At 36.7% G+C, this 25,768-nt stretch overlaps 1 protein-coding gene across 1 annotated transcript in view; it reads left to right on the forward strand.

Annotated features, from left to right (window-relative positions):
* Sphkap (SPHK1 interactor, AKAP domain containing) overlaps positions 1-25,768 on the forward strand; it is a 151,162-nt gene that overhangs the window by 52,109 nt on the left and 73,285 nt on the right. The window contains exon 3 of the mRNA XM_071619346.1: positions 3,367-3,474. Coding sequence (XP_071475447.1) covers positions 3,367-3,474 — 108 coding nt within the window. The remainder of the gene's footprint in view (positions 1-3,366; positions 3,475-25,768) is intronic.

The following is a 25,768-nucleotide window of genomic DNA, read 5'->3' on the forward strand; positions in this document are numbered from 1 at the left end:
CCAAACTAGAGTGAATCAACACTTTTACCACACAAAGAGGTCTCCTCAAAATATTTCTTCCTAAGCTTTGAAGATTCAAGTTTTATTTTAAATTCCATTTTCTTCCCCTGCCATTTCTATTTCCTCTAAAGGAAAGACACATCTTAGGGAAAATATTCAGCATCTTCAGGATGTGGAATATGCCATTGAAAAGTCTTTCTAGAAAAGTCTTTCTAAAGTTTTCCATTGAGTGAGTAGGCATATAAAACACCTTTCCCTTACTGTAAGGATAGAACAAAGCAAGGCATTTGTGTATATTTGGTTAACTTAAAAAAAATAAGTTCAAAAAATAAATGTTTTTAGTGTAAAAGACTCCATAGATTAATCTTTCTGCAATGATTTCCCTGTGTTACAGAAGTGAAATGCAGGAGAAACCCAGTAGGTAGCCTGCTCTCCTCTCAGCCAAACTCCTCACCAGACAGCCCCTTCCTCAGTTTCAGGAATCTCAAGGTGGAAGGTGGCAGGCTGGTGACTTTTGGTGCCTGCCCCTCTGCCTTTCTGTGTTTCATTAAGAAAATGTGGTGAGCCAACTCATCATTTTTCTGAAAGATCCAAGTGAATTGACATTGAACTCTGTCCAGCTCCTCAGGTTTGCCTAGGACAAGAATAAATCATTTGCTATTGTGGCCGCTGCTTTTTCTGTTGACATACTTTGTTGTAACCATAAATATGAACCCTGAACGTATGAGAATATAGACCAGGTCCAGGGACTAATTTTTGAGGAGTGAGCTTTGAAATGACTAAGAAGTGATTCTGAGCTGGGCATGGTGGCACACCTCTGTAATCCCAGCAATTTGGGAGCTTGAGGCAGAAGAATCACAAGTTTGAGGCCAGCCTTAGCAACTTAACGAGACCCTGTCTCAAAAAAATAAAAAGGTTGGGGATTTAGTTCAGTGGTAGAGCAACCCTGGGTTCAATCCCCAGTACAAAACACATACAAGACAAAGAAGTGCTTCTGGTTAGAAGGTGTGGTGTAACAATTAAATATTAATGTAAAAAAATACATGAAAGAAAATTTGCAATTCCTAGCACATTGTAATCTTGCAAAAATAGTAGATGCAACTCTTAATACTACAAAATGAATAAGTGAAATTACTCCACACACAAGAATATTTGCTAAAGAAAATTTGCCTTTATATAACTGATATAATTTCAGTCCAGTAATTTTTCAGACAGAAGGCATCTAATTATCTGTCATTCTTTCAAATAGTAGCAATAAAAACCATTGTCTCAGAGAATAACCTGCCATCTGCAAGGATCAGTATTTTATGTGTAGCAGTTCAATGAATACCCACAATGTGCCCAACCTTGTGGGTACTGTGGTCCCCATTTACAGATGTAGAAATTAAGGCTCAGATTTTAACTCAGCTGCCCAAGCCCATCCTGCTTCTCACGACCAAGGCAGGATTTCAGCCCAGTGGGATCCCTGATGCCCACGCTCCTGAACTCTATCCTATGCTGGAAATAAATGTGAATGTCAGTGTGGGGGTGGAGTAAGCTGCACAGTTTAAATGAAGGTAAACCACTAAGTCTCATTGTCCTATTTATAGGTCATCTATAAAAACTTAAAGGGAGCAATTTTACGGGTGTCCTGCAAGATTTTATAGGTTCTCACAAGGGTTCTATATATAGCACAATAGCATATCATGGGTTAATCTAAGGCCATGGTTCTCAAGCTGTTGAGCTCAAAACTATTTTGCCCTGCAAAAAAAAATGATGAGGGACCTCATGAAGCTTTTGTTTACATGAATCATGCTCATTGATATTTTTTATATGACAAATTAAAGTGAAGAAATATTTTTTATTTATTTCAAAAGCAATAAACACAGGCCAACATACATAACATATTTTATGCAAAATATCTATTTTCGAAAACAAAGCCTTGAGTGAGGATAGAGAGTCAGTCACGTGTCTGTAAGTCTCCTTCATGACCTCCTGCAGGGAAGACAGCTGAGTCAGCATTAAGGTTCTGCTCCACATTCATTCTGTCCTGCCACCACCAGCGGTCACACAGCCACCAAGAAATGCCACTGAAGACTCAGGAGGCAGAGTTAAAATAGTAAATAATGCCTTAGTGTTCTGAGGTGAAACCTCTAGAGGACTGAGGAGTTCTACTGCCAACTTTAGTCCACAGTATAACAAAGTCATCACTCGATTGCCCCTTGTCCCCAAAGTACCTCAAGAGAGATGAAAAATTGTCATTGTGAAGTAACGATAAGCATCAAGTAGGAAAAGCTTTACAAGTAATATCACAGGTCCAAAACCAAGATGTTAAATAAATAAGTGAACTCTATTCAAAGACCAAAACTAGTATATTTCTATCTTTCAGAATAAATGAATAGAATCCTTTGTTGTAAAAGTGAAATGTAGTTGAAGTGTCATTCTATCTTATTAGCATTAACCAAACTGATCAAATATTATGTTGTTAAGGGAAGGTAGTAGTGAAATATCATTAGACACATAACCTCATAAACATGAAATCTCCAGGATAGACTGGGAATCTTGGATAAGATGACAGAGAGACACTTTATGCAACGTTTGGAAACTGGTAGAACACATTAGAAGTCGAATCATTTGCTTATTTATGTGACTTCATCTAAAAAAATATTTTGGCTCTGAAATATGCCTTTTCCTCCTTATTTTAAAAGCCAGGTCGTAAAACAAGGTATTTATAAGTTATTTTTGATTTTGTTAATTCATATATTCAACTTTGTGTTTACCATACCACTTCAAAATGAAAAATGGTTATCTCAAAGCAATTGAGTTACTCCTAATGATGTTTAGCTTAACATAATGTCCTAGGTGCTCCAGAGAGCTGTGCCCTATTTCACAAGTATGTTAGCAGAGTTGAAGAACCAAAGAATCAATGTTTCACCACAAGGGAAAACAATCTATTTTTTAAAATATAAAATATATTTGAATTGTGAAAGAACACTAACACTAAAGGAAATATTTCCCTCATTGCCAACTTGGCCATATCTCAAAACAATCATCTGATTGAATATTATGGGAAGATCACACCTACAATGAAGTTTCCAGATGTTGAATTTGATAAGAGGAGGAATTAGTGTCAGCATCAATGGATTCCTCTTATGCCAATTTCCAGGGCAATATTTTACATTTTCTAGTAGTACTATTTTCCCACAGTGTTTTTTTTTTGTTTTGTTTTGTTTTGTTTTCTTTTTGTTTTCCCTAATGTCCAGGTACTGTAAAAAACAAAGAGCATACAAACAAAACCCACCTACATGGGGTTTTTGGAAGAGAGCTGCTTGTTTAAGTAGAAATCCTTGCCAAATAAGCACTGAGTAGTTGTCTGGGTTCCCCCAGGTCCTCCGCAGCAATAGCTTGCTCGAGTCCACAGACTACTGGTTGCAGAATCAGACGACGCCCTGCCAGATTGGTTTTGTGGAAGACAAGTCTGAAAACTGTGCTTCTGTAAGTATCCAGAACTCTCGGGAATGTCGTGGATAAAACAGGGAAATGGCACATGCATCCTTGCTTGAGATAGAAGTGTTGTAATTTATAAAACATAAGTTTGGAAAAGTGTCCTTTTGAAAATACAAAATTAGTTTGTATGGTTTGTCAACAAAAGGACATAGAAAGCTAATGCTTCTACCTCAAACTTGCTCATTTCAACGGGTAAACTCATCTGATCAATTCTCCAAGGGAGAAAAATTTTTTTCCAAGAGAAAAAAGTGTTTACATTTTCAAAAGCAACTGAGAAAAAGGTTCAGAAATAGATTTATAGAATGACAAATAAAAGCTATTCAATAGTGCTCTAAGATTCTTTTTAATTTATTTTATAACCCTGACCAGTAGGTATGTTCCAATGTAAATATTATGTAAAATTTTCCCACCACGCTTGAGTTATAGTTATAACTTGAAAACTCAACCTAAGAAATAAAGAGGCATGCATTTTAATACACTGTAGCTGTGCTTGACATACAAAACCTTTCTTTGCCGGATCAACAATAATAATTCCTACAGCTTAGAATGCAAATGCATACTGTTGATATGAAATAGGCTCCTTCCCATATGCTCCATGAAACTATATTTTTCATTTTTATTGAACTCATCCAGCTCTTATGGGGTCATGATTATAGAGATGGGAAAGCGTGTTTTCAAAAAGGAGAGAAATATAATGTAATTCTCCTGACTAAATTGAGAGCATCAGCTCTGAGCTATTCCTGGAGGTAAGTTGTATGCCAGCATTTCTGTTAAAAGGGAAAAGCAGAAAATGGGATGGGAGGCTTTTTATATACTGAGCAGACCAGAACCGGCAGACAGAGGATGTAAAACGCCTCACACAGCAGGCTCTCATAGCCCAAGGAATGCACAGTTCACTGTCGCTCATCAGTATATCTTTCTTTAGGCAAATGGTTGGGAATCTTCACCTTTTAGTACATTTGGTTGCTTGTCCAGAAAACTAGTTGCTGGCTAAAAATCTCTGGGGAAAACAAGAAAGGATTAAGGGGCAAGTAGTTTGACACTAGTACCTCCTTTGCAAAGTCAATTCTGAAGTGAGCTGGAAAGTACAGGCAATTGCTGTTTCTGATGTGCAATTAAACAGGTATCAAAGGTAAAAGAGAGAAATACAGAGTACAAGCTGTTAGGGGCCACACATTGGTCAAAGTTGTCATCCGAACAGTTCCAGTATCACACGGTTTTTCCACTTGGAGAACACACAGAACTTGGGACACTAAAAATGGTGTAATGAAGGGCTAAGAGGTCTTCTCTGAACTTCCTATTTGGGGAGTCTGTGTTGTAGGTCTATAATTAGAAATGCTAGCTAATTTCTAGTTGAATTTAAAGATTACCATTGTATTATCCTATATTCAAAAAAACTCCTCCCACTCCCTCAACAAACCCAGTATACTTAAATTTGGGCTTAAAACTGTGACCTCCTTTCTTTATTCTTTTTTTCTTTCTAGTATCAGATGACTTCGGGGAGATTGAGCTGATTCATCCTGCCTTTAAGGTTCTTCTTATTCTTCCCCCAAGGGGAAAATCCTAAACACAAGTAAAAGGCATAATATTAGATCATTTGCTCCCCCTCAAGAAATTTTAATAATTAAAACTGACACAAAAATCAAAACTTGTCCATAATTCTATATTCAAGAGAAATCTCCGCCCCCCCCCCCAAAAAAAACAGCCCTAATCTCTCATAAAGTATCCTGTAGTCAATTTTTCTTAATTTTGAGGTCCTTCCTCTTTCTGGCTTGGCAAATATATGTAGGTGGGGAGGATAAACCAGAGACCAGAGTTGCATAGTGCTAAGGAGTAACTGTCACCTACAAGAGAAACACAGACCAAGTCTAGAGGTGCTGGACCAGGTCAAGGAGCTCTTCAGCAAAAGAGCCACATAGGAGTCTCCAGATGGTCAGGGAGAAAGTACTTAATTCCCTCTTAAAACCCACTTTGCAAAATGTTCAACATCTCTAGTAATTAGAGAAATGCAAATCAAAACTACTCTAAGATTTCATTTCAATCCAGTCAGAATGGCAGTTATCAAGAATACAAGCAACAATAAGTGTTGGTGAGGATGTGGGGAAAGGCACACTCATACATTGCTGGTGGGACTGCAAATTGTTGCAACCAATCTGGAAAGCAGTATGAAGATTCCTTAGAAAACTTGGAATGGAACCACCATTTGACCCACTATTCTACTCCTCAGTCTATATCCTAAAGACCTAAAAACAGCACACTACAGTAACACAGCCACTTCAATGTTTATAGCAGCACAATTCACAATTGCTAAACTGTGGAACCAAACTATATGCCCTTCAACAGATGAATGGATAAAGAAACTGTGGTACATATACACAATGGGATATTACTCAGCATTAAAAGAGAAGAAAATTATGGCTTTTGCAGGTAAATGGATAGAGTTGGAGAATATCATGCTAAGCAAAATAAGCCAATCTCTAAAAATCAGGGGCTGAATGTTTTCTCTGTTAAGTGGATGCTAGTCCATACGGGGGAGGGGGCATGGGATAAGTGGAGGAACTTTGGATGAGGCAAAGGGGAAGGGGAGCAGGTGGCAAAGGGGTAAGAAAGATGGTGGAATGAGACGGTCATCATTACCCTAGTTACATGTATAATTACAGGAATGGTATGATTTGACTTCATGCACATCCAGAGAAGTGAAAAATTCTGCTCCATTTGTATACAATGAATCAAAGATCTTTCTATTGTCATGTATACCTGATTAGAACTAATTAAAAAAGAAAAAAACATTTTCCATATAACCATGAAAATGAAAGTGTAATTGAGACAGGGAGAGGGTATCTTCGTTTAAAAAAAAATCTTCATTAAAGTTTAATTCTTAAAAAAAATAGCTTATGAAATCATCCCAAACCTGAATCTATTTGTACATAATCACAGCAGAGTCTGAGGGGCTGAGTAATACTGTCCTGTATTGTCCTGTTTTGCAATCTGTTCATAGTTCTGGGGAATCCTACTCTAAGTCTGTTGTTGCTTTATAAACTCTTTTCTTCCTGACCAAAATTAGTAATTACATTTTCATATTTAGTGTAAGTTAGTTTGGTGTTTGTTACACTAGATTTAAGGTTTTTAGATCTGTGGCTTCTTAAAACTAAGTACCTCAGTGTCCTCATGGTTTCTAAATTTAAGATATCTATTTGAAATTTCTTGGGGTGGGGGACAACCTCTGGCTTGGAAGACATTCAGGGGGTTGTGTACACATCTCAATATGGCAGTTTGTTTTCAAGAGCCAGACCGTGGATTCTAGTTATTTCTTCAGTGGGTGACCTTGTCCATTTACAGGTAATGAGAGAAGTCTTAGCCAAGAGTGGTTTGAAGGAGTCAGGAATGTAACAGGCACCTCAAAGAGAGCCAATGGCCCACAAGCTCCTGAAGTCACCTCCAATGGCTTTTCAAAAGGTGTTATGATTTTCCTAAATAGAATTCTCTTATCAAACTTAGACTTTTACTTTTTGCTAATTTGACATTCTGAAAAGAATATTCATATATTAACCTGGTAGTTAGTATATGAATACTAACTATTCATATACTAATGAATATTAGTTTTGCAACCTGGTCATTTAAAAGAGAGGGACTGTGTAGGAGAACAATGGAATTCTAAGCCATTCTCCAAAATTCAACAGCTAAGACATTATCTCAACAGAGGTCCTTAACAGAGGAACTGGATTTTTTATAATACCTTACTCTTTAAGTTACATTAGTCCTTATTAATCATCTATTGTTTTTGGCTATTCACTGGAAATTAAGTTTTGACTTTTCAGGAATCACCTTTTGGTTCAATACTTCATTAGCATCACCACATCATAAAAGTTATTATTACTCATGTAATTTCTGTTCAGCCTTTTTCCATTGTAAGACTCAAGCTATGTCCTCTTCATTGTATACACTTTAATTAATGAATCACGGTATTTTAAAATGTGTTATGTTTGCCTTAAATGTACAAATAAGTTGAGTTCTCAAGTGGCCTTCAGCAGACTACCCATGGTATTGCAAAACTAAGATGCCTGTCAGGTGTTCTATAGGTCTCACGTTCTGAAGCAGTCCAGGAGCAAAAATTTAAAAAAAAAATCTCAGATGAACGTATTTAAATTTAATTATTTCTCCAAGTATATCTATATATATTCTGAAACTTTAAAAAAAAAAAGTAAGAAAGAGATAAATACCCCACTTAGGTTTTTCTGTGGAAAAATCTAGACTCATGTGATCAAGGAAATACATAACTGTAAAATAGAGAAGTTTTTCTTTTTTTTTTTTTTTTCTGTTTTGAGACAGGGTCTCTATAAATTGCTGTGAGGTCTTACTAAATTGCTGAGGCTGGCCTTGAAATTGCAATCCTCCTGCCTCAGGCTGCCTAGTGACTGGGATTACAGGAGTGTACCACCACACGATGTTTATTTTTCCTTTAAAACATCAAATCTATCTTTTTTTTCTTTTCAATTTAAAGAGCACTAAGCACGTCTTAAAAATGGTGGCAGAATGGCTGAGCCAAGCCAAAGATCTGTGCTTGAGTGGACCCATTCAACTTAGGAAGCAGTTTAAGCAAACATCCAGGGTCACTTGAGTAGGTTGGCTCTCAGAAAAAAGGGGTGCAAGAGAGCTCTCAGTCCCAACACCTAGATTATCCTGCCAGCTTCACCCAGTAACACTCTCCAAGAGAAAAGCCCCAGTAGGCTCTATTTCTTTAATTCTGACAAATTTGCAGGGGTTTGAATATCCAATACTGTTGGAAGAGTCTAGACAGGAGCTATTTAAAATCTAGCTCTCAAAGTGATAAAGCAAGACAGCCTCAGAGAAGTAGAGCAGGAGACCTACAACCTGTCCATGTGGCCTTGCTCACCTCACCTTGTGCATGACCCATGGCCCCTCAGAAAACCCAAGAGTCTTAGGGAAAACATTTTAACCTGACTTTTAATCAAAAGAAATTTCCACAAAACCTTACCTAGTCTTCAGGAGGTAATGCATTAGAAAGATCACTTGGTTGATAACCATAAAGATTTACGCATCCTTTATAAATCAGGTTTCCAAAGAATATTTAAGCACTTGGAAATAAAGTCTCCTAGTGTGACTGTATATAAAAGTGAGCTGTAAAATATGTAGGACAAACAAGTAAAAAAAAAAAAACCTCTAATATTCAATATGAAGAATATAGGTAATAATAGTGTTTTGTTTTCAGGATTATTGTTAAATGAATTGATTATAGCTGCTGCTGCCTCGGGGGTAAGAAATGAATAAGTACGTGAGGCAATAGATATGCTACATTATAGTGCCCATTTTACCACATGTATCTTATAGCATGTTGTGTGCCTTAAATATGCACAATACAATTTATCCAAAACCAAAAATCACTTGAAAATAAAACAGGATGTTAATAAATTGGATGAAGAAAGAGAAATCAAGAATAACACCTCTGATTTAGGCTTGAGCTTCTAGGTGAATGGACATGTCCTCTACTATGATGGGATGACTGAGGAAGGAAGCAGATGGTTCAGGTGACATGATGCTATGTGTCCTGTAGGTACCAAAGGAGAGAAGTCAAGTAGGGAGTTGCTTATACAAGTTGGAGCTGTTCAGCAAGAAGTAGAGATCTGAGAGTCCTCAGAATGACCCCCAGAGAGCAGAGAGCAGCCAGCCTGGGTGGGGTGTAGGCAGAGGAAGGGGCTTGTGCCGAGCTCTGGAATTCTCTGAAACTAAGTACCTGGTCAGTGACCAGCATGTTTCAGGGTCCTAGAGGTAGCAAAAGATTATTATTTTAGCAAGTAAGCCTAAGATTCAAATACTTAATGAAGTATTTTATAAATCTTGACAATTTTTGCAGTTAAAATACAGTCAGAAAACCTGAGTGTTTATACCACTTCTCAATTTTTTAAAATTCATTTTGACAGAAGAATACATTATTAAAATAGTTCAGAATAGCTTCAAATTTCAAATTTTCAACACTTTCTACTATTATAGCAACCCCTAATATTATAGCAATTTTCCTCTTAGGTGAAAGCCTATCAATCAAGAAGATCAACAACAATAAATACTTATTCTCATTAGAATACCTTTAAACTTCAAGGGTATCAGTGACATTATTTTCTGTTTCTTTTTAGCAGAAGTATTTGTTTAGATTAAACTGCTTCCTAATAACTTCTTCTAAAATCTCAAAAAAACTACTTAGAAATAATAGTATTTTTTAACTTAGTTTATCAAGGTGAAATCCATATCTTTATTTCTTCATAGATTTCTCTATATACATAGATTGGTCTATCTATCTATTGATCTATCTATGCATATGGACAGACCTGTGAAGAATTAAAGAGAGTAAAGATTGGGCCTGGCTAATAACTGCATAGGACATTTTATTTTAGTTTTCAGTCTTCGGATTATAATTTCCATCTTTGTAATGAGACAAACTCACTCTAGAGATTTATTAGGAAGTGAGAAAATGCTAAAGTCTGAAACAGAACTCCTATCCTACCACACTGCATATTGTGCTTATTTATAGACCAGAGACAGCCCTCATTTTATATCACAGAGAACACTTTGTATATGTGTCTGGCCTGTTGTTTCTGCAATGTCATCGGAATTTAATTGGATTATCTATATGGATTTATTACACTTTCCAGAAGCATCTGAAGGTACTGAATAGGGTGAAGGAAAGTTTGTGTCCTCCTAAATTTTGTCTTAGGTTTGGTTTAATGTAAGTATTAAGCAGAATAACAAAGAGAGTTAACAAAGATAATTCTACTAGGCATCCTGAGGGAATTCTTGTAAAGCAAAGTCTTTTACTGTAGACACTACTGAAATATTGGACTGGATAAGTCTGTCTTGTGAAGCAGCTATCCTATGCACTGTAAAATGACTAGTAGCACCCTGACGTCTACCCATTAGATGCCCACAGTAACCGCCTGACAAATTGTCACAAACAAAAATGTCTACAGACATTGCTCATGTCCCCTGGATATGGACAAAGGGCAGGAAGTGTGGAAGGATGACACAAAATCACATCCAGTTAGGACCGACTACTTTAATTGTTTTCAAACTTTAGCCTCCAGTCACCCATGAGGTAACCCAAGCCAAGTCATGTGCTTCAACTCAAGATGCACCTCACCCCTCCACACTCATAGAGGATCACGTAGAATCTACTCCTTTCAAATGACTACAGTCCACATGTTGCTGTCATCAATGGCCATGTGCACTGAAGAGGAAAGGTCCATGAGACAAACTGGACCAGTTCAGGTACCTGCCCATAAGTCAAGATCAGTTAACTTACTGCTATTGCCTGTGCCACCAAATAGAATCCAGTACCACTGGAATATCCCAGGCCACCAATTTCCAGATTGAGCTACATTGCATTTATTTTGAACTTCTTTTCTTTTATCAGATATAATGCAATACCAAGAGCTAATATGAAAGCATTACTACCTAATGGACCTATTATTGGCATTCAGGTTATTTCCTTCCACACTTTCCCACACAGGCTAGAATGAAAAACCATGTTGACTCATCTGGTTTCCAAATGAGAATATAAGCCCTGGATAGAAGATGTTCAATTTGTCAGGAAAAGTCAGAATCTTTTTTTTTTTTTTTACATCTACTGAATTCTAAATGTTGGCCCATACTATCATTTTCTTTTGATGTTGTGTAAGCAAATCAAAACACATCTGTGGGTTAGAACCAGCTGTTGGGACTTCAGGTTCTGAAATCCGTCATTTTAATGTATGCCCACTAGCCTCACTCTTATTGTCTGAAAACTTCTATGTGCATTTGAATTCAGGATTGTGAACAATCCTGCAAATGTTTTTTCAGCTCAGAAAATGCTGGTCTAGAGCCATGGGTTACCATAGCTTCCTTTCTCATTGGCCAAGTCCATTTTTCCAGATGTAATCCACTCCCTATCACTTCCACAATATAATTTAGAAATATAATCAGATATATCCACCCCCTATTCAATTCCAGAATATAATTTAGAAAACAGTCTCATCTAACCTGGAAATAAAGGGCAATAGATGTGGATTACAACAATCTATTTTCTTTATTCATATGTATATGTATGAGTATATTTCTGTTGAAACTATTGTTCTGGTTATTAAACAGTTCCCTTAATGAAGACTCAGTCAAGAGTGATCCAAAATATAAAAATTGACCCAGTAGGTGTATTTGCCCCAAAGCATCTGACTCAAGAGCCCCTACTTCTATCCTGTCCAGGTTTTGACTCTGGAGTGTGCCTCTGTTCTTCTGACTACCCTCAATCTAGTTTCATTAGAATACTTGACATCTTTCAAACACCTATATTTCTTTCCCCAGGAGATTTCCGTACCCTAGACTACCCTGGTACCTGCTTGCTGCCTTATAAATCCTTACTGACTTTTTCAGTCCAACTATGTTCATGCAAAATAATCATTTCAATTTTTAAGTATTACTCATTCGGGCAGGGAGAAAAATATCAGGTTTATTTTTTTCAGATGAGTTATTGGAAAACTTACTGAAGTTTTCTGCACTTCTTACTTTTCTTGGAACTGACAGCTGGCTTCTGTATTATTTAATTTGTGTGCTCCTTAACAATTGCTTTGTCTTAAAAGACAACAAATGGTCATCATTCTTTATAAATGTACTCTTCATCACTGCTTTATTATATTCTTATACATATTTATCCTTTATCTTTATAAATACTGTTGCTCCATCTTTCCCTTTAAATGCAAATAAAAAATCAAAAAAGCAAAACAAAACAAAACAAAAAAACCTTTATTGACTTGTCAAACCACCTACATTGCCCTCCTTCCTTTGACCATCAAACTTAAAATTCAATAAATACCATACTGTATTTACTACCTGACTCACCTTTCTCCCCATGCTGCTTAAATCACCAAGTCCACTAACATATATTCCCAGGTTACCTTACCGAGCTGTTGATAGACAAATTGAAGTCACACCTCTTCCCAACCTCTGAAAACAAGCTATTTTTTCCATGGCTTCAAGAATACCATTCTCCCTTCTAATTTTCTCTTGCCTCTAGAATCATTACGTTTAAAAATCTCCATCCAGGGCTGCTGCTCCCCATGCCCAGCCTGGCATTTTGATATGGTGATTCCCAAAGGTCTCTCTGAAACCTGTGTCCTTGATGCTGCCACAGGGCCATTTCATCCTTACCCCCTGCTTCAGCTGTGTGCTGATGACCTCCATCTCCAGACTGTAGCCTTATTTCCAAGTACTTGTCACATACACCCACCTCAGACCTCAACAATATCCCGTATTCTGATAGTGATTATCCAAAAATATGTTTTGCCTGCTGAATTTTTTATTTCTCCCAGTAATTCAGTAATCTGTGCATCTACCCCAGCTCTCATCCTCAGTGTCACATTCACCTTTTTTTTCTCCTTCACTCTTCATGTTAAATGGATTACCAAAGCTGTTTTATTTTTTAACCCTGGTTATGCTTGTCAGCCCCAACATCACTATTTTATTGCCTAAAGTCTCATAGGTATCTTCTAAGTATTCAATATGCAAAATTCAAAAGCAAGCAAATAAGAGAAAAAAAAAAAAAGCTAAAGAGACACCAGCAACTTTGAGATCCTCTGCAATACCTAATTCCTAGATTTGTTTTAAGGGTCCAGTGGTATGAATAACTATATTTCCTGCCACCCACTGCCTCCCCCACATCACTTAATTCTCCAGGGGCTTCTGAGTCAGCTCAGTATCTAATTTAGGACCAGGGCTCTTGTTTTTAATTGAACTGGATATTAATTCCAAAGGAGCTGAATCACTGTCTTTCTCTCTAATTTTGAAAGTATCATAACAAATGCAAGACCCCTGGAAAAAAAAGACACTTTGACATGGACACACTTTGACATTGGAAACACACTCAACATTCATTTCCCAGAGCCTAGTGGTAGCACTAAAATAAAAGATCAACTGGTGAATGTGTTTATACCATATGCTAAACAAACAGAACATACAAGCATTCTCTTATTCTGCCAAACTAAATGACTAAGTTTCCATTTGTGAAATGGCAAAGCTTCATTTTTCAGTTGAAGAAATGAAACAGCAATGAAAAGAAGGGATCTCTCAAGGCCACAGAGTAAATCAGTAGCAAAGTTAGGTCTAAAGCCCAAATTCACCAGCTCTTAGTGCAGTGAGCATAGCATTTTTCAATATTCTGGTAGCACCCCCCCCCACAAACACATTAAATATTCGAATAGTTTTATTAAAGCATAATAAAAGGTATAATTATTTATTATAAGATCATCCTGTTTGAGTTTTAAAAGATTTGTCTTACTAATCCATAATCAAGAACTAAAAGTAATATTTTAAAAAGTTCCTAGATACTTAACTTTTGATCGTTTTTCATAAATTCAAGAGGTTGTCATGTGCTTATATATAAGACACTCTCAAATCTCATCCACAGTTGTAAATGTTATTAACATCTGGTATGTCTATACCATCAAGTGAAATGACAATATCTTCAGTCATCACAAGGGACAATATCCACACTTAGTCATTCAACTAATATTGATTGGTTCTTTTTGTTGTTGTTGTTCTAATTAGTTACGCATGACAGCATAATGCATTTTGACACTTCATACATAAACAGAGTATAACTTCTCATTCTTCTGGTTGTATCTGATGTAGAATCACACTGGTCACGTAATCATTATGTACATATGGTAATAATGTCTGATTCATTCTACTATCATTCTGATCCTCATACCGCCCCTCTTCATTCTCCTCTAATTCAAAGTACCTCTATTTTTCCCTACCCCCCTACTTATTGTGAATTAGCATTCACATATCAGGAAAAACATTCGCCTTTTGGTTCTTTGGGATTGAGTTAGTATGATATTCTTCAGCTCCATTCATTTACCTGCAAATTCCATCATTTCATTCTTCTTTAAGGCTGAGTAACATTACATTGTGTATATACACCACATTTTCTTTATTCATTCATCTGTTGAAGGGGACCTAGGTTGGTTCCATAATATGGCTATTGTGAATTGAGCTACTACAAACTTTGATAGTGTTACATCACTGGAGTATGCTAAGTCCTTTGAGTATAAAATGAGGAGGGGGAAGAGCTGGGTCAAATGGTTCCATTCCAAGTTTTCTGAGGAATCTCCATACTGCTTTCCATAGTGGTTGCATCAATTTGCAGTCCCACTAGCAATGGATGGGTGTGCCTACTTCCTCATATCCTTGCCAACATTTATTGCTGCTTGTATTCTTGATCATTGCCATTCGGACTGGAGTGACTTAAACAGATACAAATAGGAAAACTATCACTATTTGACAAAGACATGATTCTAGATTTATAAGATCCAAAAAATTCCACCAGAAAACTTCTAGAACTCATAAATGAATTCAGCAAAGTACCAGAATATAAAATCAATACCCATTAAAATAAAACCTTGGGAATAAATCTAACAAAATAGGTGAAATCCCTCTACAATGAAAACTACAAGACACTAAAGAAAGAAATTGAAGAAGATCTCTTAAAAGATGAAAATATCTCCCATACTCTTGCAAAGGCAAAGTTAATATTGTAAAAATGGACATACCACCAAAAGCGCTCCATAGATTTAATGAAATTGCTATTAAAATTCCAATGATTTTCTTCACAGAAATAGAGAAGTCAGTCATGAAATTTATTTGGAAAAATAAGAGACTCAGAATTGCCAAAGTAATACATAGCAAGAAGAGTGGAGCAGGGAGCATCACAATACCAGACCCTAATCGATACTACAGAGCAATAGTAACAAAAATGGCATGGTATTGATCGGGTCTTAATAATGTAAAAACCACTATACCAGAATCTCTGAGGGGTATGAAAATATGGGCCAAGTAAATCCTTGCATCTTAAGAAACTCAGTTACATTCAAGTTACTTTAGCCCAATGTAGAAGGTTATGGATCAGAGTAGAATGAAAAAGTAAGGTTAAATTTGGAAGGCAAAAAGATATTAAGTCTGGCTTGATTAAAGTAGCGTTTAAAAAAATTATGAAGCTTATTCTATTTGAGGTGGTCCTTGTCAAATATGTAGGATTAAGACACACAGAAATGTGGGCAGATGTAAGACCAGGCAATAGGAATACACTGAGTAAAGCCCAAACAAAAAACGTGCCATCAGTACAAAGAACAGTGGAGGGTAGACAGCATGAACAGGTATGAGAAGGAGGAACTCCCCCTGTAGGAAAGGTAACCTCCTCCACGTAGTAATAAGCACAAGGGAATCTTCTCCCCTGCCCTCCACTTTGGTCTCCATCCTATCCTCACCCAGAACACACATGAGAGAAACCACTGGTTTGACAATGTGAGCTCCTTGTAGTAAGTTTAAACATAACTTTGAGGTTTGTCATCAAATCAGTTTGCTATTCTTTTAGATCCATCATGTTCCATTGCAGCAGGAAGGCATCTCCCAGATGAAAGATGTCATGCACCATAAAGAGATTTAAAAATCAAGAAAATGAACATACCAAAGTAATGGGAATTTAAGAGAAAGAAAAATAAAAGTCAAGGCCACAGCTGGATAGTTAGTCTATAAAACTTTTGCCTTGAAACAGTGCAGTTCTACTCTGCATTTACAGGCAGGCAGCTCTGAGGGGGAATGAGCTGACCATCATAGAATCGAAGTTGGCCAATCACCTGGGAGCAGTCTTGCTCTTCCTCATCCTAAGACCACTGGAAATTTTTTAATGAACCCTAAGATAGAGTCATCATGATATTCTTCAGTTGATTTAAGTCTCTATCATCTTCACAACAATGAGGGCCCTACAACAGTTCCCAGAAATGTTCCAAAGTTTTACTGATGGCCAAACACCAAATTCTAACTCAATGAAAGCTGTACTATGCACGATCCAAATTCTGTCGTCCACATGCAAAGTCTCCATGACCAGCTTCCTCCAGGCACATTTACTGCATCTAAACAGAGTTCTTATTGTGAGGTCACTGAGCCCCTGAAAACACAGGGAAATTGTGTGTATGTATGTGGCATTTTTTATTAAATCAGCATTCCCTCTCTACCCAACTATGGCCTCAACTTTTTATCAGTTTTTTCAAAGTGTCTGTTAAGTCAAAAATAACAAGAATCACTTAACTGAAAAAGTGAACATATCTAGCATTTAAATGAATTTCTCCATTAAACCTTCATAAAGATTGGAACAGCAGGGAGCTATGGTGGTATCCTCTGTGCTCTGCCTGGCTCTGTTGGTATGGAAAATCTTCTAGGGTATTCTGGGCCTTACTATTCCCTATGAGGACACCGAGATCAATACCTCAGTCTTACGGGTAGGACTCGGGTGGAGTAAAGTCACCCTCCACTTCCTGATTTACTAGCTGGGGCGTTAGCCTCTTTAGCTTAGGGTTGGCAGGAATGAGGAATGTTGGTGGTCTCTTGCTCCCAGTGAAATACTGAACTCTTGCTGGATGGCTGGGGAGAGAGGAAGGAAGCTCTGCTTCTTACACCCACAAAATGGAGCTCTTGCCAGGGTGATCTGAAGGAGAAGGGCATGGGATCTTGTTCAAATGTCACAGTTTCTCTCACACGTGTGCACATTCTCTTTCTCTCTCTCTCTCCCTCTCTCTCTCTCTCTCTCTCTCTCTCTCTGGTTTAGCCTATTTTTTATTATATTTTCCTAAACAAATATTTTATTTTTTTAAATTTTATGAATGCTCAGGACAATTCTAGAGAATTACAGTGTGTGTGTGTGTGTGTGTGTGTGTGTGTGTGTGTGTATGGCAACTTTTCTTATTTGACTGAGGAGCTGTTCCTCAGGCTCCTCATGCTCTCATCCCAGACCTGGAATCCACTTTAGTATCACATCAGAAGTTCACTTTAGTTTATGTTGTGTTACCTGCCTGGTCCTTGGAGGTGTTTGGGTTTGTTACACTGCAGTTCCATGGCTTTGGTAAAGGTAGCTTATTTCCCTTGGCATTCAGCCTTGTCCAAGTTGGAGAAAGTTAAGGCATCTAATGTCCCTGAGAAAGAACATCTCATTTTTGTATAAAGATGACAAGAGAATAATTGAGAAAAGAGCTTTGATTTTTCTCAGGAAAGTCATTGGGGATTCTTACAATACATGGAGTCCAAATTCAAACAAGGCTTTTGTTAATATTATTCTGAAAACATTTAACAAGTGTCACTCAATGTCCAAAGCAGACACTTACTTATTAAACGGCGCTGATTGTTTAAAGAACTTAATTACAATATGAGCCCACAAAATAAATTGAGTGTAAAATGTTCTCTCTGATACTACGTGTGTTGACTTGCAATGCAGTTGTTGGGTTGAAGACTTAGATGACAGGACAGAGAAAGGATGATAAACGTTGAATAAATGAAGCTGAGTCACTCTGTGGTATTAACTGGACAGCAGTCCACATTGTTTAATTATACCACTCATTTGTTTCAACAAAATCATGTCATCTACCTGCGAGAGAATTGAATCTTCTAACTTTGAAACAGCCAGAATTTTTATGTATTTTTTAATCACAAGTTAATGGATTAGTGTACCTTTACTAAAGTATGTCCCTGTATTGCAATTTTCATCTAGTAGCATTCATAAATAAGGCTGAAGAACTTATATTACAATTAAAAAGTCATACATTATTTATTGCCACAATAAATAATTCCCAAGTGACTTGGACTGTGTGAACTCAAATGCTCCTTCCAAGTTTCAGACTCTGTTCAAAAGCTTATTCATTGTTCCTGACAGTGCATATTGGAGGAAAGTAATATTTTGCTTAATTAGTGAGAGCAGCTTATATATATATTATTTTTTTTACTCTGACCTTCACCATGGTGTTCTGTTGATTCAGCGGTTTGTTATGCTCTGAAACTTTGTGAAAAACACATTTTGTTGAATTACCTAAGAGGCAAAAGATCTAGGGGTGTATTTTTGGTTTACCTTACTAATGTCAAACAGAATTCATCAATCAATGCCCCAGGCTCCAGGCTCCTTATCACAACTCAACTTTATTTTTCTTCCTTTAGTCAGTTTGTTTGCAAAAACTGCCCTTTTTCTCTGACCATCCCAACCTTCTTTCTCCCTATAAGCAGAGAGCCCTCTGATCTGTAGAAAGAGGAAGGGCAAAGAACCGCACTCATGCCCACGTGCCTGGAAGCAGTAGTGAGAATTAATTTGCTGAGAAAAAGTTCACTTGGATTTTTAGATTATGAAAACGCTTTCCACAATTAATCAAAGGTGAACATTTTAGATATCGCCTAAAACAAAGCTCCACAGGACATCCAAGATGAGACCAAAATAATGGATTCCTGCAGTGCATGAAAATTGACATCACATCAGTTGTTTGATAACAAACAATAAAATCAACTTATAATAAACAATATCTGTGTGCAAATGGAGTGAACTAATTGACATTTCTTAGGCAGTTGATAATTAAGGAAATATCCATGAAGATTTAAGCTTACTTCAAATCAGTGATCAGTCGTGCAGTGATTTCTTAAACCTTCTATTTGTAGGGATACTCTCATTAATAGCATAACCAATATTAACCATATTTATATTTAGAATTTTTTAAAAGATGATCAATGCCAGGAAGCAATTCATAATATGTACTGCCTGTGATATGTCAAAATATATTCTGTTATAATATATAACTAAAAAGAACAAACACAAAAACAAAAACAGCAACAACAAAATAAAAAATAAAAATGAAAGCACATGTCCAAAGCCAAGCCAAGACAGTTAGCTTCTCAAAGAAAACTGAAAATCATCTGTGACCCTGGTCTGTTTTCCCATGTGTGACAGGGCTCTACAGCAGGTGGATATGGACATGGGTATAACTGCCTTCACCTCCATTCAAACGACAGCTGCCCAAGTTAACTACACAGATATGGCTTCTGTTTTTATGGAAGCATAAGAAATATACATTCTTTAGATCCCTTTGTTTTACAACTAATTAAAATACTTACATTTTTAATAGAAGAGCATATTGGTTTTGGTCCATAAAGTCTTGCGGAAAGGACAACTGTAAAGGAAGTTCTTTTAGAGAAAGAAAAACATATTAAAGATAGTCATCTACATGTAAAACTATAAGATGCAGAGAAAGTTTGTCTCGAATAACTCAGCATGCACAAAACTTCACCATAGTTGTCAATGTGAAGGATTTTAATCACTGATTTTACTATCTTCTTCTTCTGGATAACTTCTTTTAGCATAGAATTGCTTTCCAATGTAAAATATTCTGTAAACCAAAAATGGCAGCATGTATAGCTAAGTCTTATGCATTAATCAAGAATCAAAACAATAACAAAAAATATTATCCAGTTGTTACCACTGTGCTAGGCACTGGTTAAGCTCTCACAATTTGTCTCCTAAATTACAGATTTCTAACTGAACTTTCTCATCTCAGGGACATTTTCTCCATTTGTACCTATATGCTGAAATTAGCATTACATTTTCAAAATGAAAACCTAATCATCATACTAGTCTGCTTAAGAATCTTGAAATAAGCACAAAATTATCCAGCATAAATTCAAATGCTGATCTCATTCAGAAACACCTCATAGATCTGCCTAGCTACCTAGCATCAAATGAGATGAAATTCAAAATGTTTGGATACCAATATACACAAAAACTCAGGATGAGGACAAAACTAATCAATAGAAACAGCACAGAAATGATACAGATGATATATCTCCCAGAGAAGGTTATTAAAACAGATTAAAACTATAGATGTTCAATAAGATAGAAAAAGCATGAACATGTAACATTTTCCTAAAAATAAAAATTGCAGAATATGAAATATATGAAATTCACAGTCTAAAATTAAAAATATTCTGAGTGGAACTAATATTAGATTCTGTATTAAAGATCAATGAACTTAACAGTATAACAAAAAAAATATTGAAAATTAAACAACAACAAAAAATTAAACTGACAAAGCATAAAGGGAATGTTGGTAACTTGCTGAAATTTTGATTTATGTTGTATTAAATCTATAGGTCTATTTTGGAGAGATATTACATATTAAAATATATAAATAAATGCACATGAGTCTATATCCATTTGGGTCTTTATGTTATATAGCTTTTATTTTAGGGGACTTATAAGTTCTCATTAGATTTATTCCTAGAATTATGAATTTCTTATGTTATTTTAAATAGTATTTTTAACTCCTTTAATGTCTCATTTTGAATATTAACCTATACCTATAACCAAAGTAAATGCATTTATTTCTAATAATTTTTAAAAAATAATATGTACAGCCTGTGTAAGGTTAAATGGGCGTGGACTTAGTGATCATTCCTTTGAAGCAGATGAAGGTGGCACTGTGGCATTCCACAGACTGAATTCAGCAGGGCCTCTTTATTAAGTTTCGCAGACACTGCCCATTGCTTTACTGAGCACTAGAAATGTGTGGGACAAATGAAAGGAGACAGCACAGTACAATTACTGCTAGTTTTATTTAATGAAAAAATAATTTTGCTATTTAGCAGAAATACTGAATGTATTATCTCTACTGAGAAGTTCTGTGCAAAGTAATGAGCTTGCTAATAAAAGAAGTATTAAAAGAGAGATGGGGTGAAACAGAGCCGTGGCATCTTAGTGGTGAGTCCCTCATGTGATGGATAGTGCTCTAAAGGACCTCTGGACTCTTCCACTCCATATGATTTTGCACATCATTCCAATAAAAAGGAGAGTTTAATAAGTCCTAAGTACTTCTGGTCTACCAGGATTTCTGCTTTGCACATTAGGTGGATTCATTTATTCAAACAATCTCTCTCCTGGGTAGACAGTACTGTTTTCCCCTGGTGAGGCTGACTTGGATGATAAAGCCATATTACGAGGACACTAATTGGTGGGATCAGAATAAGTCCCACACAATCTGACTAAGAATAAAGCCTTCCTGACCTTCCTGAGCTGTCTCCACACTGTTTATAGCCATGTCTAGTCCTGTGACTTCATAGCAGCTGAACAATACGTTTGCTCCTTTTTATGCAGAGACAGAGGGCCCTTTCATTATAAAAGTGATTATTTAGTGATTTCACAAATTTTCAACCTTATTATTACTGTCCTCATAAGTGCCTTTCTGAGAATTCCTCTGCTCACCACCTGTTAATGACATCAGCGTTATTCATTTGTATAATGCTCAAGTCTCTGCAGTGCTTCCACTAATATTATCTCACTGTGTTTTCACAGAAATCCTGTGAAGCAGCCAGAATAGATATTATAAGCAAAGAGCTGTGCATGGGTGTTGAGAGGCTAAAGGCCTGTTGAGGACCATTCAGTGATGGAATTAGTGCCTGAACTCAGGTCTTGCAAGTACAGATGCCAAGTAATCTCTTCCTGGCCAGGTCACCTGCCAATTAAAGAAGTAGCTGGGGGAAAAAAAGTAGTATGATTTCATATCCATGACTTTCAAGAGGGAAAAACACAGTCCTTCCACGAAATCTGGCCCATGGCCTGTTTTTGTGATAAAGTTCTAGTGGGACACTGTCACATTCACTCATTTATGGGTTGTCTATGACTGTTTCCCCACCCCCACAGAAAAGCTGAGTAAACACATCAGAGACCCTATGGCCTGCAGCCCTAAAATATTTACTATGTGGCCCTTTACAGAAAATGTTTGTCACCATCTGTTTGAAGGCACATAGCTAACATTTGGAAAGAGAAAGGCCACTTCTCTGGAATGAGGGCTTAGCGGGAACAAAAGCACAGCTGTATCTGAGGAACTTCTCAGGTCTTCTTTGCATTAGTGTTGGAAGAATTTTACTTCTCACCATCAAGACTTCAGCTGGCTGATCTCTGCTTTCCATACTGAATGATGCCCCAGTTATGGATTTACTTAAATTTTTATCAAAATGACACTTTCCTAACAGTTTTATTTTCTTCGCAGTCGTTATTAGTTTCTTCTAATTTAACTGCTCAGAGTGTTTTTTTTTTCCCTAGAAAAATCTAGCTCTTAGTTTTTCTCAAAGTTGTAATTACTAACAGTATTTTTAGTCTCCAAATTCTAATTTTCCATCCCTTTTTACTAGAGCCCGTTAATCACAACTTATTGGAAACTACAAAAGCCATAGCTATAAAGAAAGACTTGAATGTGACTTGCAATTCAGAGAGAGGATCAAATACTCATTAGCTCTTTAGAAAAGGAGGGTAAATCTTTGGTAATTCAGGTAGGGTGCAATCAGAGTATACCTTTTCTTATTTCTGAGCCTCGTTTTTGGGGAAGATAACATAGACATGTGTACTGAGCCCTAAATTTTTGTAATTTTGAGAAAAAAAAAAAAAATATATATATATATATATATATATATATATATATATATATATATATATATATATACCAAAAGTTAGTGTGGTACATTTAAGGTGCAATATAAATAATGTAGACAATATAAAAACTTTCTCATTGAGAGCCATTTTTGTGATGATATTCTGTAATTTATATTTGCCTAATATAAATTAGGTTCTTCCTGATTTAATAGCCATTGACTTACTCCATGGAGCTATATTTGTGATTGGGATAGACATAGCCTCTGCCCTCTGGGCGCCAAATTTTTCATGGCTTTAGACTAAAATGACCTCATATTTCTTTGATAACATTGGTTATCTCATTGCTGAACAGAAACTTAATTGGTAGAAATACATGTTGATTAATGAATGATAGGAAGAGAGCGCTTCTTGGAGACCTCAGAGCAATTTTGAGCTTGACTCTATCCACTCTGAGAATGTGAAGTTGTGTGAACCAATATTCATTCAAACCTAAAGCTTTATACCAATTCAGTAATTTCTTGGGGTGTTCCATACAGACCAACACTCTCCTCACATCATAAAGTGGGAAATACCATTTACACCATTAGTGAGCTGTTAGGTGCTAGGTCAACTATACTACTCCTCTGAGCTAATTTCCTTGTCTTTAAAATAACCTGATTCAACTATGTGTTCTCAAAGTTCTCTTCCATACTTGAAAGTCTGTGATTCTTTAATTATCTGTTCGAGTTACTGTGCCTGCACAATAAATTATCCCCAAAATTAGTAGCATGAAACAACCTTTCATTATGCTCTTAGGAGCTGTGTGCCAGGAATTCAGGTAGGGAACAGGGCAGGTGTCTTGTTTCTGCTGCATATTGTCTGAGGCTCAGCTGGAAGTCAAAGGTGGGTTCCAGTGGGCATCAGCTTAGTTGACTGAAGACTGAGGGCTGGAATCATTGGAAAGCTGGCTCATTTGTGTATCTGACATCTGGGCTGGAAAGACTCAAAACAGCTGATATCTCAAACAAAGGGCCTCCTCTCTGTTTCTAAGTGGCCTCTCTATGTGGCTTCTTTAAGTGGTCTTTCCAGTACAGGGCCTTTGGTGGAGCCAGACTTTTTACATGGTATTACAGGGTTCCCAAGGTTTTTGTCCCAAGAACTAAGTAGAAGCTATTTAATGGCCTGTCTTCAGAAGTCTCCAGTATCCTTTTCACTGTTGGCACAGCCCACCCAGATAAAAGGAGAAATAACATTAACACTGCCTCTTGATGGAGGAGTGTCAGAGGTACATTGAACTTGTGGAAGTGATACATGGTGTCATCAACTCTAGAAGATACCTTGTCGCAAAAGTAACTTCTCAATGTGTTCATTCTAGCATGGACATAATTAATCTGCCATGATTACCACCTTCCTGAAGTTCTAATATTAAAGAGCAAAAGATAAAAGATTACTAGACAGACTAGTAGACAGTTGAGAGCTGATAGATTCCAGTATTTGTGAAGACCTGAGAACCATGAGAGTGGAGGGCAGAAGATCAATGTTCTGTTCATCAGTCAGGAAGAGAGCAATTCACCCATCCTTCTATGTTTTTGTTCTATTAGGACTCTCAAGTAATTGGATGATGGTCATCCACATTGGGGAGGGCCACATAGTTTACTCTATCAATTCAAATGCTGATCTCATTCAGAAACACCTCATAGATCTGCCTAACTACCTGGGCATCCAGAGGCCCAGGCAAGTTGACACATAAAATTAATCATCATCTCCAATGTTGTTGGAGGTTGTTTCTCTGCTTAGCTAATGAAATTCCTTCCTACATTCAGGGATAAATTAGCACTTGCTTTCTTTAGACATTGAAAAGGACAGACAGGTACTCCTTCTCCACTTAGCATGCAGGCACCTGACTGAAGTTTGGTCAGTCATAAGCTTCAGGTGCCAGCAGAGGTGGGGGAAATTCAAAATTCATGTTCTGATGGCAAAACTATCAGATTCTGAGTGGCAGTGATGCAAGTCACAGCTACCAATGGGACCACAGCAGCAAGACCTAATCAGTTGTCTCATGGCCTGACCTATTCTGGACCCAACCACTTAGCTTCTTGTGGCTCCTGTTTGTTTTCCAAGCTTGGTTCCTCAGCCTTCTCCTCTTTGGCTGTGGATATGTTTTGCAATATCAAAGAAATCAATTTATTTTCTGCTTATACCAGTCCAAATCCATTTCAGTTGTTTACAAACAAGAACATCAGCCATTGTAGAAAACTGATATATGGTAAAAAAAAACTTTTTAAAATATATTTAATAAATATTAAGCATCTATATACTAGGTAAAATGTAAGAAACTGACAATCTAAGATAAATAAACATCAGAATATTCCTGGAAGGAGGTGGTTCAAGGAGTCTTATGACATTTTTTTCAGCCATTTCTGACTCTAACTCAGATCCTCCCTTGAGTGAGGAAGATATTGTTGCTTCTAGACTGTCCAGGTGAAGACAGTCTAGAGCACTTAGGGAAACCTCATAATATAGAAATGAAGTCTTAGAACTGAAAACCATTGCCTTAAAACTAATGACTTCAGGAGACAGGTTGAACGATCACAGAGATTCAAATTTATAGTCTGGGAGATAAGCAAAAGAAATATCTCAACCCTCTCATTTTAGGAAATAAAAGCACATACAAAAGTTGAAAAATAGATCTGGGAAACCTGATGAGCATGACATAAGCTTCAGAGGGAGAAAAAATGAAAAATTAAGTGGAAAGCAGTAATTAAATGATCAAGGAAAAATGTTTACCTGATCTAAAAAGAAACTACAGAATGGTGTTTCAACCTGTTTGGATAGGAAACACAAACATTTGATAAATTGAAGTTGCAATATTTTCTTCAAACAAAAAAATCCCACATTTAGAAATGAATGCATGAAAGCAACTGTAAATGAGGATCTAGGTGGCATTTTTCACAGTGCAAAAGCAGAAACAAACCACCCAATAAACCCAGAAGCAAAAATGTTTCTTTTTAATAGGAATGTCAGTGTAAACTGTGC

This window comes from Marmota flaviventris, chromosome 11 (genome assembly GCF_047511675.1).
Source record: "Marmota flaviventris isolate mMarFla1 chromosome 11, mMarFla1.hap1, whole genome shotgun sequence".
NCBI lineage: Eukaryota > Metazoa > Chordata > Mammalia > Rodentia > Sciuridae > Marmota > Marmota flaviventris.